General features: G+C 50.4%; 1 protein-coding gene across 1 annotated transcript; it reads right to left on the bottom strand.

The window, feature by feature from the left end:
* Positions 1-11,567: 11,567 nt before the first annotated feature.
* On the bottom strand, positions 11,568-15,338 carry RING1 (ring finger protein 1). Its single transcript, XM_068960492.1, has 7 exons — positions 15,304-15,338; positions 15,087-15,209; positions 14,225-14,385; positions 13,911-14,126; positions 12,665-13,054; positions 12,213-12,489; positions 11,568-11,961 (listed from the first exon to the last, which is right to left on the bottom strand). Exons 2-7 carry the CDS (start codon positions 15,162-15,164, stop codon positions 11,860-11,862), a joined length of 1,224 nt encoding a protein of 407 aa, XP_068816593.1. The 5' UTR covers positions 15,165-15,209; positions 15,304-15,338; the 3' UTR covers positions 11,568-11,859.
* Positions 15,339-15,460: the final 122 nt, after the last annotated feature.

Genomic DNA, 15,460 nt, shown 5'->3' with positions numbered 1-15,460 from the left:
CTCTGTAGTCACCTTCTGTGTTTTTCTGTCTTTTAACTTTATTTAGTCTTTTGATGGCTATGTCAAAGATCTCTCTTGGATTGCACTTGAAAATATGTGGGTTACTTTCAAATATCTTTTGATATTGATTTCTAACATAATTCCACAGTGTTAAGAGAACAGACTCTGTATGATTTCAATATCTTTAGACCACGAAATTTTGCACCTTGCTTTATGTCCCTGGACATATTCCAGTGTCTCTTGTTTTACAGCCTATGGAAACTTGAATAGAATATGTATCCTGCTGTTGTGTGAAAATCATATGCATCTTCAGCATGTTGAATTGGTTTGTAGTGCTTTTCAGGTCTACTGTATCCTTCTGCTTCTCTGTCTATTCATTCTATTAATTTTTGAGAGTTTAATATTGAAATGCCAACTAAAAATTCTTAATTTATCTACCTAAAAAATAATCGTAATATATATTGGAACCATATGTAACTTTGTTCTGTATTTTCCAGGTCTCCTGTAAATGTGTTATCATACTTTCATAATTTAGAAAAGAAAAAAGAAAGAAAAAAAACCCACGTTTCCTATTCAGTGTTGGGTGGGTGGGGCTAGAATTTTCATCTGTGACTAGTTTCCACGTGATGCTCGATGTTACTGGCTGGGGACCCCACTTTGAGAACGCGTGGAGCAGAGGCATTGGCCTCCTCCTCAAAGCCAGTTCTCCCTGTGACCGTCCCTCATCTTCCTGATTAACCCCACTCCCCCTCCTGAATCCTCACCCTCTCCCTCCCAAAATAAAACCCCCAAAGCCAAACCCTGCTCCACCTCATCTCCTCCTCCTCTGACTGTTCCTGGTACATCATTCAGTCTCACTCTCACACTTACAGCATGTGTACCTTGATCAGATCTTGATTTGAAAAAGACATATATAAAAGAAATTTGGGTTGGGTTTTTTTTTTAGTATATTCTATAAAGAATATACTAAAGTATACTGAGTGTATTCTGTAAAGAATATTCGGTAAAGAATCTGCCTGCATTGCAGGAGACACCGGAGACTCGGGTTCAGTCCCTGGGTTGGGAAGATCCCCTGGAGGAGGGCGTGGTAACCCACTCCAGTATTCTTTCCTGGAGAATCCCTTGGACAGAAGAGCCTGGCGGGCTACAGTCCACAGGGCTGCAAAGGATCGGACACGACTAAAGCGGATGAGCACGCACACACACGTATGTGTAAATGATGACAGTTGTCACATTAAGTGCAGTGGTGAATTTACAACTGATCATTGTGCTACAGTTTCAACATTTCCACATATTTAATTGGAAAAGACTCTGATGCCAGGAAAAGTTGAAGGCAGGAGAAGAGGACGGCAGAGGATGAGATGGCTGGATGGCATCACCAACTCAATGGACATGAGTTTGAGCAAGCTCCAGGAGCTGGTGATGGACAGGGAGGCCTGGTGTGCTGCAGTCCATGGGGTCGCAAAGTCAGACACGACTGAGCGACTGAACTGAACATATTTAAACTTTTTAATAAAAAGCTGGGGGAAAATTCTCTCTCTCGTGCCTCATGCCCACCCTTTCCTTAACACGCCTGGGCTGGTATCTGCCCTCCCAAGTCAAGCAAGTGCATTTTCGGTGAACCTCACGTCATTAAATCCATTTTTCAGTTGTCTTCTGCTTGACCGCTCACCAGTATTCAACACTTTGGACCATTTCTTTACTGAAGCACAGTCTGGTCTTTCCTTGGTGTTCAGGACTGAGAGCTCTCCTGTGCTTCTCCTCTCCCCCTGGCTGCTCCTAGCACCTTTGTGTGCTCATCCTGCCCTATCTGGCCATCCTGGAGATGCTCAAGGGTCGTGCGCCCTGGACCCCTCCTCTTCTCACGCTACATTCTCCCTCCAGGGGATCCATCACAACTGATCCTTGGTTTCAGTTGCTACCAGGTGATCACTCTCAACTGTATGTCTTTCCTCTGGTCTCCAGACTTGTGGATCTGATTTCCTACCTGACATCCCTACGTGGATGTCTCAAAGGTCCCAGAAACTTAGCAGGTGAAAATGTGAAAATGAATTCAAAGTGAATATGAATATGATCACAAACAGTGTCATCCTCAGATCTGGACCTTAGAGGTCCTGCCCTGGTCCACAGACTTCAGAGGACCTCCTCTATCACATACAGCATTTATGAGACAAACGTGGGCACCTCTGTCACTTGGGATCCGGCTCTCAGTTCTGGCACAGCACACCCTGAAACCCCGAACATCTGCTCATAGTTAACACTCTTCTGGCCCCAGGGAAATGCTTCTGCAATCTCTTGCTCTATATCCTGGAAACAAAAGATGACTACAATTGAAGCCTGTGAAAGGCTGAGCTTGAGCCTCTGCTAGATTCCCAAGCACACACTTCTGGAGGGTGGGGAGAATTTAATCAGCAACCCAATTAAGCAAACCCTCATTTTCCCATCGTCTCTGTTCTTATCTTTTTCTTTCAAAATAATTTTTAAAAGCATTAGAGTTACAGCCAAAATGCATCCCATTTCTCTCATTCCTGGGTGGTAATTATCATTCTGAAGTCATTAGAAATTATTCCCATGCATATTCTGTACTTTAACAAATATGTTTGTTGCAAGTTTGGGGGAGAATGGATACATGTATATGCAGTGTCCTTTCACTGTCCACCTGAAACTATCACATTGTTAAACAGCTAAACTCCAATAAAATAAACAGTTAAAATGGTAAAAAAAAAAATTTTTTTTTTTAGATCTGGAAGGGAGCTTAAAAATCTCCCCTGAGTAAATCAAGTTTAGAACTCACCGATAAGAAAATAAATAAAACATTAAAAATATGCTTTTTAAAACATGTATCATTGTTGGTACATGTTATTTATTTGGCTGTGCTGGGCCTTAGTTGCAGCACTTGGGGTCTTTAGCTGTGCTATGTGAGTGCTTGGTTGCAGCATGTGGGATCTAGTTCCCTAACCAGGGATCGAACCCAGGCCCCCTACAGTCGAAGCATGGAGTCTTAGCCACTGGACCAACAGAGAAGTCCCTGTTTGTGTATTTTTAAACTCATAAATGTCATACAACATCCAGTTTATTATAAAATAAATTGTAACATCCACTTTTGCAACTTTCCTTTACTCAAATATTAGTAAACATAGCTATAATTCATTTATTTTAACTGTTGTGTAGCAGTGCATTGTAAGAATAAACTGTACTTTATTTACGCATTCCTTTATCTTAAGGATAGATTAGATTGTTTCCACATTTTCTGGACCATCAAATGATACTGCCATGGCCATTCTTACCCTTGCTTCCTTGTGCATATGGAGAAATGTTTTCCTAAGGAATACATCTAGAAGCCAGGTTGCTAGGTTTTAAGGTATGTGTATTTACAACCTGAAGTGTTGCCAAATCTCCCTTCAAATCTGTTATCGTTGTTCACGCTTCCATCCAAAATGGCTGAGTTCCTATTATCCCACATTTTTGTCAACACTTGTTGTTATCAGAGTTACTTTGACGTTATTGCGGCAGTGAAGTAGTACACAGTTTGGGTTAGGGACGCTGAGCGTCTTTTCACGTTTACTGGCCATCTGGTCTTCCTCTTTGGTGATCTGCCTGGTCACAGCTTTTGCTCATTTCTCCCTGCCTTGTCCTTTTCTTGTTGATCTACAAGGGTTTTTTCTTTCTCTTTTTAATTCCTCTTTCATTGACTTTGCTTGGTATGAGGGAGTTCTTTCAGCTTTATTTTTTACCATATCGTGTGGCTTGCAAGGATCTTAGTTCCCCAAACCAGGGATCGAACCCAGGCCCATGGCAGATACAGTGGAGGTTCCTCACTGCTGGACTGTTAGGGAATTCCCTGCAAGAGTACTTTATAAATCCTGAATACCCATCCTGCGCTGGTCATGTAGATTGTAAATAGTCTCTAGGTCTGTGGCTTGTATTTTAATTTGTTATGTTGTTTCTGGTCTCATCAAAGTTTAAAATTTTTTTAAAGTAGCTTATGTGTCCATCTTTTATTGCCTGTGCAATTTGGTCTTAAGAAATCCTGCCCTATGCCGATATTGCCAATATATTCTCTTGTATTTTCTTCGAAGAATTTCAAGTTTTATTTTTCACATATTGTTATCTGATTTTTATTTTTGGATGTGTTGTAATGCAGGAACCTATTTTGTTTTTTACTGGGACAGGCAATTAACCGCAGACAAGTTAAGAAACAGTCCATCCTTTTCCACATGTCAGTTTTGTCATGTACCAAGTCCTCATAGCTTTGAAGGTCTAATTTGTCCATATGCCAGGACGACACTGCTTTAAATCACACCAGCGTTATGGGACTTCCGCCCAGGTTCCATCCCTGGTCAGGGAACTAGATCCCACATCCCACAACTGAAAGTTCCTGCATCCCACAACTAAGACCCAGTGCAGTCAAATAAATAAACAAATATATTAACAAAAATCACTCTCGTTTTAAAGCTGTGATATACAGTGAGGCAAACACTCAAGTATTCTCCCACTTCAAACTTGGTTTGACTCTTTTTTGGCCATTTACCCTTCTACAAAAATTTTAAGAACAGCTTGTTAAATAAAATATCTATCTAGTACAAATAGAACTGTACTAGATTTACAAACCTGAGGAAAATTATCAATTTTATATTGAAGTTTCCTCTTCATGAGCATAGCGTACTTTTCTGTTCTTTTTTGAGGGGGTCTTATTTTCATGTTCTCCAAAAGAGTTTTATAATTGTATTCATAAAGATCATGCACATATCTTGTTATATTTATTTCTAAGTATAATAAATTTTGTGGCTATTACAAATGCTATTTTCTTAAAGCACAATCTTCTGTTTATTACTGTTGTTTAGGCATATTGGTGTTTGACTATTCATCTTGCCTCCAGAAAGCGATGTGTTAATTTTGTTTGAGGGTTCTCATAAGTTTTCTTTGTAGATAGGCAATCATCTGTGTACAGTGATGGCTTCCTTTTTTTTCTTATTGTGTCAGTTCAGATACCCCATCTCACCAGCATAAGCCGAGTAAAAACAGTAAAACTAGTATCTGTGTATTAATGTTGGAAGTTATTTTCTATTCCTAGTTAGCTAGATTTATTTTCTAAATCACTAGTATTAAACATTTTCCCGTGCATTCTCTGTACCTATTGAGATAATCATATTTTTTCCTTTTAATAAGTCAATATTGTAAATGTCATTAACAGATTTTTAAGCAGACCATCCTTGTACTCCTGGAATAAACACTGCTTAGTCACATATACTCACATGCATACATACATGTACTTGCATAAACTCCACTGGACTCGGTATGCTAATATTTTATTTAGGATTTTCACTCCTATAAGTTCAGTTGGTCCTCTTTTTCCATTATCTAAGACAGTCTATGTAAATAAATACACAGTTCCTTCAAGAGTTAGCAGAATAATACTTATACAAACCATTTGGGTAGCATGTGTGTGTGTGTGTGTGTGTGTGCGCACGCGCGTGTGCGCTTGTGTGTGTATATATGTAAAATTTCCCATTCAATTTATTACGATTTATAGGTTTGAGAATCCCAGGGACAGAGGAGCCTAGTTGGCTGCCATCTATGGGTTTGCACAGAGTCAGACACGACTGAAGTGACTTAGCAGCCGCATAGATTTGTTAGGCTTTCTATTTCTTCTTGGGTCAACTTTGGCTGCCTTTTATCTAATTTCCCTACCTCCTCAGGATCAAGATCTAATCTGTCCCTGGGGGGCTGATAAACAGCCCTTAGTTAACAGAACCAGTTCCTTCCCTGCCCCCTCCTTGGAACTGTAGCTACAGGCAGCTCATTGTCTGGTTTTGAGTTTCCTCTTTGTTTTTAGACCAAGGATTTTACTTTCCCTTTGAGAACTCAGTCATACATTTAATTTTTTTTTCTTTTTATCTAGTATTTCTAGGTGATGGTGCTTTCAGATTTTCCAGTTTCTCCATCTTGCTTGATTCTGATGTTGTTCCCATTTCACAGATAAGAAAGCTAGGGTTCAAAGTGGTTTAAAAGTCAGCTGAAGGTCACATCACTAATACTTTTACCTAGTTATTGAACCCGGATTTCTGTTTCTGAATCCTCTGCTGTTGCCACATTATACTGAAGCCAACCAGGCAAAACCAGGAAGGGGCATTAGAAAGTCAAAGCGGTGGTGGGGTGGGAGAGAGGCTGAAGAGGGCGTGGATATACGTATACATACAGCCCATGGAATTGCCGAGTGGGCTACGACTAAGTGAGCATACACACACGCAAACACAGCTGATTCACCGTGTTGTACAGCAGAAAGTAACACAACACTGAAGCAATCATACTCCAGTAATGATTTTTTTTTTTTTAAGTCAAAGGAGGAAGGATCTCACGGGCAAGGTGGAGAAGGCTGGAACGGGGACACCAGGGTGGAGATGGATGATGCCAGGAAACACGCAGGAAGGAACGGTGTTGGGGAAATGACCCATGAGACTTCTGGGCTGCAGCTGCTGGAGAATCACTGCCTCAGTCCGTTCTGAGATCCTGAAATATGCAAGCCCCTGCCCCAGACTCAGGCGCGCATGCATTCTTCCAACCAGCATTTCAGCTCAGGATTCACGGAGTGTCCAGTTCCGGGTCCCAGGAATGCTGAGAAGGAGCAGGCGCAGTCACGGCTCCTGCCCTAAGGGACCTTACGTTCCAGGGGAGCCAGACTCCAGTCAAACAATCCCCCCAACACGTAGACCTGCGACCTCGCCCAGCGCCTTGGAGGAGGAGCGCGCCTCGGCTTGGGCGCTCCGAAGAGGGGAATTTGACCCGAAAGGAGGGTCTGGGTACCTTCCCTGAGGTTATGGTAAAGGTAAACGAGCGGAGACTTAAGAACGAACAGGAGCTAACTTAAAAGAGAAATGGAACGAGACTTTCAGGCAGAGGGTCCAGGTAGCCGGAGAAAGCAGGACGCGGCAGAGTGAAACGCTAAGGAGTGAAGGTGGGTTGAGCGGAGGCCCGCGGGGCGGACCTCCCAGTGCCTTAGAGGCCAGGTTAACGACCTGGGTCTTTAACCTAAGGTCAGTGGGAAACCATTGTCTGTGCTTCAGCAAGGTGCCCCAAACCATCAGATTTGCATTTCAGAAAGGTGTGTCTCACACAGCCCTCTGCTTGTTTATTGAAGGCCTTTCCCAGCCTCTCCAGCGATCTCCGTGATTCAAAGAAGAGTCCAGGTGGCGGATGGATCAGGGAGGGGGAGGGATGGAGAAGAGTGAACAGACTTGAGAGATATTATAATGGCTACCCCCGATAGGACTTGATGCTAGATTCAATACCGAGACAGTCACCATGAACCCCTGAGATCAAATCTTTTGAAGGCAGGGACCACATCACACACCTGTCTGTGGTACCCAGATCCTAGAACACGTGGTACCCAGGTTGTGACATGTGGTGGACTCAACACATAATTCCTGAAATGGTGGAACTGACCAGCAGCCTCTCAAGCGATCCTTTCACCGCTAAGGTTCTTCAATCCCTTCTTATGTGTGGCAACAACCAGCTTCTCTGATACATCACTGGGAGAAATCTGCCAAGGTCTAAAGAGTATTCTTTATAAAGGGGAAGTTAATACAAGAATGAAGATCTACCTTATCCTAGAACATGAACAGTAACAATACATTTATTGAAGGTGCCGTCCAAGGGTCCAAGGGGTAACTCCCCCAGCAGAAACTTTTACAAGGGTCAGTGATGACGCCGCTTCCCGAGTGGTCTAGTGGTTAAGAACCCACCTGCTAATACAGGGGACAGAGGTTCAATCCCTGGCCCGAGAAGATCACACACCTCGCAGTAACTAAGCCCACGTGCCGCAACTACTGACCCAGAGCTTTAGAGCCTGGACTACTGACGCCCTCGAGCCTAGAGCCTGTGCTTGGAAACGAGAAGTCACCACAGTGTGCGCTGCCGCTAGAGCAGCCCTTGATCGCCGCAAATAGAGAAAACCGCAGCACAGCAACGAAGACCCAGCGCAGCCAAAAATAAATAAATGAATATTTAAACAAAAACAAGTCAGTGATGATGGTGCCCTTCTCAGGGCTAGGCTGGGCCCAAGGGTGCCCATCTTGAGGGATGCTCCTGGGACTCCCTGCTGATTCTTTTTCAAAACCAGTTTCCCGGCACATGAACAAGACAGTAAGCGAGCAGTCTTGTGGAAGAAGTACAAATGCCAGGAAATGCTTGCATTGGCCAGCGGTCTCTTGCCGGGCTTCTACCCAGCCCTGCTCTACTTTTTCCGCATCCAGAACCTCCCACTTTGTCCTCCAATCTCGCTTGGCTCCTTCCTCCTCTGGTCTCCATCTCCTCCATTTCCCTGCTGCCTCCCTGGATATGTGCCTGTTTTCACCTTTTAATAAGAAGCCCCCGGTGCTGCTGGAAAGAGCAGCCTTCGTCTGGGCTTTATTCTTAGCAAGAAGTGTGGTGAAGCTCACAGAAAACCCTGCCATGGCCTGTGGGGCCAGGAGCAGGCACAGGGAGGTGGCCTCATCCAATGGGGGTGCTGGGTGGAGCAAGAAGCACCCAGCAGCCTCTGGGGGGAGTGATGGGGCTGGGTGGGAGTTTTTTGGGTGACTAGGATTTTGATGGTGGGGGTTGTCATGGAGATCTCTGGGGATTCAGTTGTTTCTATAAAGTGACGCTTTCAAAAAAACCACAGGGAATCGAATCCATCCGAGATGACAGCAGGTCCCAGGCAGCCTGGTTAAACTTCTCAGGTGGAGGACAAGGGATTGAAAGTACAGATTCCTTCCTAAGAAAAGCTTTTCCCAGGGGATTAGATTGTGAAATAGAAGTGAGGTGGACTGGGCCGCTGCAGTTCCGAGTCAGTCGCCTGATGTGGCGGCTCTGGCGAGAATGGGGTGCGGTGGGGAGCGTGCTCCATCATGCCTCCCACGAGGAGGCAGTCGCTCCCACTGTGGGGGGAGTCTGTCCCCAGAGCCCTCCTCTGTCCTTCCCACTGGGCGTGGACGGTTGTCAAGGCAGAAGGGTGTTTGGAGGAGGCGGGCAGGGAAAGGGCCGCTAACTCACATGCACCAGGCAGTGCTGGGAGGGCTGGGGGCAAGCGAAGAGGAGGTCCGCAGGCCAGGCTGGACAGGGCCTCGTGGTGGAGCAGGGTCAGCAGAGGGGTGACGGCAGATGGGGGGCCGGGTGTTTGTCCTGCGTCCTCCTCCTCTGCCTGGGCCCCCCACATGTTGGGGAGGGGGGTGAAGGTGAGAGTAGCCGCTTGCGGGGGGGTGGGGGGGAGCCGGAGGGACAGAGGTGGTACAGGCAGGCTGAGCCCTGCCCCCCACCAAATGGGTGGCCGAGGGCCTCAGTGACTCCTGCCTTCTCCCCGAGGAGCCCCGGGTTCCTGTGAGGAGTTTGCCAGGGTTTGGGTGGCAGCCAGGCAACAACAGAGGCCTCAGGGTTAGGCCTCAGCTGGGCAGGGGTCTCCTGCAGCCCTGGGCTCGGGGGCTCAGCTTTTGCATGTAGACACATAATCTGCTATGGTCTGGGGATCAAGAAGCCTGGAAACGATAAAATGAGAGGAAGAAGAGGGGAGAGAGAGACTCCCCTTGTTCCTCCGTTCCCCCCAGCTCCCCTCCTTGGAGGCACCTTCTCTGTGAAGCTCTCCTTAACCACCCTACAGTTTCCAGTGCTTCTTAATCACTCCGCACCACGTCTGGGACCTCTCCTGCAGGGACCGCGTGTCATTCATCCTCTAAGGACCAGAGCAATCTACCGCAGCGGTTCTGTACCCCGCCCCACACACCCCGTGCACACCAGACTGGACAAGGAGGGTCTCTCCTTGTACACGTGCGGGCCCCACCTCACAAGGCCCTTTCTGAAGCAAGGTTGCATGGTTTGTAAGCAGCTGTCAGAGATCTGCACCACAATTTGTTAATTCGCCTCCTTGCCTCTGTTATCTTGTCCTTCAACAAAAGTCAAGCTCCCTTTTGTATACTTGGTGTCTCACTCTGCCTCACCCACAGGTGCGGGCCAAACTGGGAGAGGCCGAAGGACTTGGGGCACTAGCCTAGGGGGTGGGAGGGACGGAACTGGCGTCTCCTGTACCCGCTTCGGCCGGTACTGGGGAAGAGAGGCGTCGGGTCCGGGCTGGGAGTCACTTTTTCTTTGTTGTGGGCAAGGAAGGTGTCCCTGGGGCGACAGCTCTGCGCGGCACTCACATGGAGTCATCAGAGAAGGGAGGCCTGTGAAGTTGTCTCAAGGGCGGGGGACGGCGAAGGAACGCGGCAGCAGGGCGGGCGAGGAGAGCGGGAGAGGCCGAGGGCGAGGGTGGGGCGGTGCGGCCTGGGGCCCGAGGAGGGAAGGGACCGGGCAGCCCGCTGCGACTCCTGGGAGAAGCAAGAGGGCGGGGAGCAGGCTGCCGAGCTGGCTGGGAGTGGTGGGGGTGGGGGTGGGGGGCAGTCGCTCCAGGCAGCCCGTGGAACCAAAAAGAAGCCGGCTTCATTCCAGATTCTTCGGCTCCCACCTCAGTACTCCCTCGACTGCTCCCCATCGGTTTCTCTCCTTTGAAACACCGGGAGAGACGTCGCCCTCATATCCCGGGGGCGTCTCCCCCCAGGATGCCTGAAGTAGGAGAGAAAGGGAGCCAGGATGGAGGCTCCAGGAGAGGGGAGAAGGGGCTCCTCCCTGGAGGGGGAAGCGGGTGTTGTCCGTTTCTGCAGGGTGAGCGGTTTCAGGGGTGGACGCCCGGTCACCAGGGCTGCAGAGGACTCCCCGTGTCCGCCGCACAGAGGGTGGTGGGCACGAGAGGGCGTCATCGAGAAATGCTAAGTGTGCAGTGGAGTGCCCTTTGGGTCGGCAGGTCAGACCCCCAGGCTGACCCCTCCGCTAGCAGGGCCGAGGCTAAGCCAGCCGCAGGAGTTGGGGGCGCATAAGGCGACGGAAACAGGAAGTGTGAGGGGCAGAGAGGTCGAAGCGCGGCCGGGGGGCAGCTTTGGTCCCTCCTGGAGAGGGACCCCTCCGCAGCCCGGCGCCACACTGCCCAGATGCAGCCCCACTCTCGAGGTGGGCGGGCAGCGAGGGCTTCACCGAACACCCCCAGCCTTCTGCTCTCAACCGCCTCTGGGACGGTGCGGAGCTACAATCCTGGGTAGGGAGGCGGGGTCTGCAGGCAGTTTCTCGCAGCCCTCCCCACCTCCGCGCCTTTTCTCTCCAGCTTCTCAGGCACGGTCAAGGAATCATCCCCCTTCCAAACATCAAGGCCCGCCATGTCTACAGACACACCTTCCTCTTAAGCTACTTTTCCTGTGGTACTGACACCCCTGATCCCAGCCTGGGCATTCAGGTCACAGGTGCAAGGTTGGGAACTGACTTCACACCTCTCCACTCTTCCAGCTTCACAGATCGGTCCTATTTTCCTACGTATTTGCTGATTTGAAGATTCAGGAAAATGGGCCCTACACACCATGAATAGCCTTTGACATCTCCTCCCCATTTCCAAGACTGACTCTACATGATTTCTAGGGTTCTCTCCCCAATCTTTGTTTCCATCTCCTTCTAGTACACCCCTGATAAAGAGACACAGAACCGCAGATTTCAAAGAGGAAAAAAAGCAAATTTGTTGTTGTTGGTAGGAGGGCACGGAGGGGAGGGCTTTTCACTCCCCCCAGCATCTTGTGGACGGGAGGTTGAGGACAATAGAAAAGGCAGCAGACAGGGGCCAAGCCCCACTCTGTACAATATAGAAGAATCTGATATAGATACTTTGTATAAAAGCCACTTGTCCTGTTTGTGTCTCTTGCTGGCTGGTCAGGCTGGGGGGCTCTGGGGGACAAAGAAGCCAGGCAGGGGGTGGGCCAGGACTCCAGGACACCCCATGGCCCCATTCTCTGGCCGTCCCTTGTGGGGTCACTTTGGATCCTTGGTGGGGGCATAGCAGAGCTCCAGTGGTCGGGACACCTTCCAGAACTTCTCATTCACCAGCTCCAGGGTCAGGGAGCCATTCAGCGTCTACAGAGGTGGCGGAAGGGGGAGCAGAAAAGTGAGTTGGAAAAGATGGTAAGATGAGAGGAAAAGGGACCAAACGGAGAGGAAAGACAAAGAAACAATAAACGGGGCACAGCAAGGACACGGGCGCGATGGGGAAGAAGGACGGAAAGCAGACGGAGATGCAGAGGAGAGGGCGGGTCGCTGAGGAGGTCGGGTCTGCGGCTGCGCACCCCCCCTACCCTCCCCGCCCCCCGACACTCAGGGGCGCTCACCGTGAAAGCCCCGCCCCCGGGAGCGATGTAGATGGTGTACTGCTTTTCGCTGACGCCCTCCAGACTGGGCAAGGCAGGCTCCTCAGGGCCGTCGGCTCCTCCGGCACCCCCACCCTCCCCTCCACCCCCATCAGGTCCCGCGGTGGCATCAGAGGTGCCCCCTCCAGGCCCTCCCGGCTCCCCCGCCTCTTGCTGCTGCCTCCGCTCGAGAGCAATGCGCAGGGCCAAGTACTTGGAGAGATGGTCCACTGTGGCATTCCCAGTGGTCTTCACATACCTGGGTAGGAAAGGGGGCAGACTGAGGGCACAGACGCCTCAAATGGAGCAGCCAAGTGGGAGATGGGCACAGGGCCGCTGGGCTGGGGGCTCTTTCTGGGTCTGGCCGAGGCCCACTTGTGATGCAGACCATGACCCTTGGTTTCTCAGTGGTCTGGGGAGGACGAGGCTCTCACCTAGTCTGGCAGTATTCTCCCTTCTCCACGAGCAGGGGGTGCGGCCGGAACACGAGCTCAATTTCTCCACCTGGCTCTGGGGGGCTGGGAGCCCCGGGAGGGCTTGGGGGGCCCAGGGTGCCCCCTCCCAGGGTTCCTCCCCGGTCACCCGAGTCTTCAGAGCCGGCGCCCCCACCCACCCCACCAGTGCCACCCCCCCCTGTCCCTACACTGCTGCCCCCTGCGCCCCCTCCTCGGGGTCGCTTGGGAGCAGGGCCTGGGGCAGAGTCCGGGGCCGAGTCTGAGCTCACGTCCTCTCCATCCCCCTCTCCCTCCCCGGGCTCTCCTTCGCCCCCACTCATCGTCGTGGTCTGATCTGACCCGGGCATCGGCCGCCTCACACGCTGGGCCCTGTGGGAGCAAGTGGTCGAGATTAGAAAGCACCAAGGATAAGGGCTTTCGACTTTAAACTTCAGAGAATTAAGAAACCAGGGAAATCTCAACGATGATTCCTAATATTTATTCCATACTAATTATGTGCCAAGCACGTTGCTAAGTGTTTGCACTGATTGCCTCAAATTACACAAACCCTACAGATGCAGGTAATTATACAATTTTTTTTATGGCTGACGAAACAGGCTTAGAGAGGTTAAATCATTAGTCTGAGATCATAGTCGCTTTGCCTCTCAAAGTGTGGTCTAAGACCCAGTAGCACAGGCTTGAAGAAACACAGAATCTGGGCCCAACTCCTGACCTACCGAATTAGAATGTACATGTTAAACAAAACTCTCAGGTAATTCAAATACACGTTGAAGACTGAGCGATGCTGCCCTAGGAGGTGATTTACTTCCCGGCAGGGTGACCCCAAAGCTTATGCTCAAAAGTCACTCTACTGCTCTAACTTCTAGAAAGTTAGAAGGTGAGGCATTCATTAAGAATAACAGTGCCAGGGACTTCTCTGGTGGTCCAGCAGCTAAGACTCTGCACTCTCACTGCAGGGGACCTGGGCTGATCCCTAGTCAGTGAACTAGATTCCACATGCTATAACTAAGACCCTCTGCACCCAAATAAATAAGTATTAAGAAAAAAAACCAATAGTAGTGCTAGTTACTAACTAAAAAGCTATGTTCACATCCACAACCTCCAGGCATGCAGTCAGATGGTGGTGGGCGCTCACGAGGCTGAGGCCTAGCAGCAGAGACCCCCAGGTGTCTGACCCGTGGCTCCATCCCATCGCCCCGTGTCCACCTCCCTGTGGCCCCCAAACCTGTGCATGGCCTGCATGCGCAGCCCCTCTTCGATGCTAGAGCTCAGCGCCTGCTGGTTGTGCAGGCGGCTGAGGCGGATGAGCACCCGGTCTTGGTGGGCCTCGTACTCCTCCCGGCTGGGGTAGATCTTAGAGATCAGAGCATCGAAGTTGGGGTCTGGCCGCAGAGACCGCTTGGATACCAGCTTCTTTCGGCAGGTAGGGCACTCCTTATTCCTGGGGTGGGAGAAAGGTGGCCCTGAGCCTTCAGTCACTGGGGATGGAGGGCCCGCTCTCTCCCCCTGCCCCCACCTCAAACACGTCCCTCCTGTTACCCGCTGCGCAGGGCCGTGACGATGCAGTCAGAGCAGAACCGGTGGAGGCACTCCTTGGTTGTCATCGTGTTCTTCAGCATGTCCAGGCAGATGGGGCACATGAGCTCTGAGTGCAGCGACCGGGGGGAAACCGCAATCTCGGTGCCATCCATGATGGCTTCCTGGAGACGGTGACGAGTGGAAAGGCGGTGGTGGAAAGAGGTAAAAGGGATCTTAGAAACAAGCAGTCCATGAAACTGGAGTCTTGAGAAATGCAGTGAGATGGCAGAATCTGGGTACCCCATTTGGCCACTTGAGGAAGAGAGAAATCCTAAGAGTAGGTGCTTTGAAATAGGATGATCTGAGGTTTGGCGATAGGCCTGGAGATGGGCACGGCACAGATTTTCCTTCTGGGGAAGACTTTAGTCAACAGAATTTCTTCCAGTGTGGTTCTGGGACTGCCTATATCAGAATCCCTTATGGTGCATGCTAAAAATGCAGAGTCTGGGGTCCCATCCCATTACTGTTTGTGTGTATGGGGAAGGTGTGTGTGTGAGATCCGGCCCAGAATTCCATTTTTAATGCACTCCCAAGGGGAGTCTTAAATGCACACACTTAAGATGAGGAACTGAAGGCCAGGGAAGTTCATTTCAGCCTGTTTACTATCTTTCAAGCGAAGACAATAATACTTGGCTCTACCTCTCTGGCACGTCAGTTTTGAGGATTAAACGAGCTAAATGTGAAAAGTGATTCCAAAGCAGGGTAGGGAGTGAGAAGCTGGGTAGAAAGGGGCCAAAAGTGGAAAAGCGGCTGTGAGAAGGGGGTCTGCGGATGGAGCCGTCTAGTGAAAGGCAGTAAGTTGCAGTCGGAGAACCCCTGTCACCTGCGGGGTCCGGTGGAGCTCATACAGGCTCAGTTCCCACGTTTTGCTGGCGTTCTGGGCGTTCGCCGGCGTCGTCATGGTGACCGCACCACGGCTGCCCCGCCGCCGCGCCGGAGAGGTGGGCTGGCGGATGGGGGAAGGGAGTCAGGGGGCCCGGCCCTCGCGCGGACCCCGCCCTCCGGGGCTCCCCGCACCGCGCCCCCGCGCGGCCCCTCACCCGGGTCCCGCCGTCGGCGCCCCAGCCGCCGCAGCGCCGCTCCTGGGACCGGGCTCTCCGGCCGAGGCCGTCCGGTCCCCAGCCGCCGCTCAGACAGCAGCTCGCACCGCCGCCGCCGCCGCCGCCATGGCCCGGGCGCTGGGCCCTGCGTCACTTC

This window comes from Capricornis sumatraensis, chromosome 22 (assembly GCF_032405125.1).
Source record: "Capricornis sumatraensis isolate serow.1 chromosome 22, serow.2, whole genome shotgun sequence".
Lineage (NCBI taxonomy): Eukaryota > Metazoa > Chordata > Mammalia > Artiodactyla > Bovidae > Capricornis > Capricornis sumatraensis.
This window is presented reverse-complemented; position numbering and strand designations above follow the sequence as displayed.

Bases quoted from the DNA above. Each gene is read 5' to 3' on its own strand.
- RING1 (XM_068960492.1), bottom strand. From the start codon at position 15,164: ATGACGACGCCGGCGAACGCCCAGAACGCCAGCAAAACGTGGGAACTG. The intron at 14,386-15,086 runs GTGACAGGGGTT...CACCGTCTCCAG, and splicing joins AGCTCCACCGGACCCCGCAG to GAAGCCATCATGGATGGCAC. The intron at 11,962-12,212 runs GTGAGCGCCCCT...CCACCTCTGTAG, and splicing joins CCGGGGGCGGGGCTTTCACG to ACGCTGAATGGCTCCCTGAC.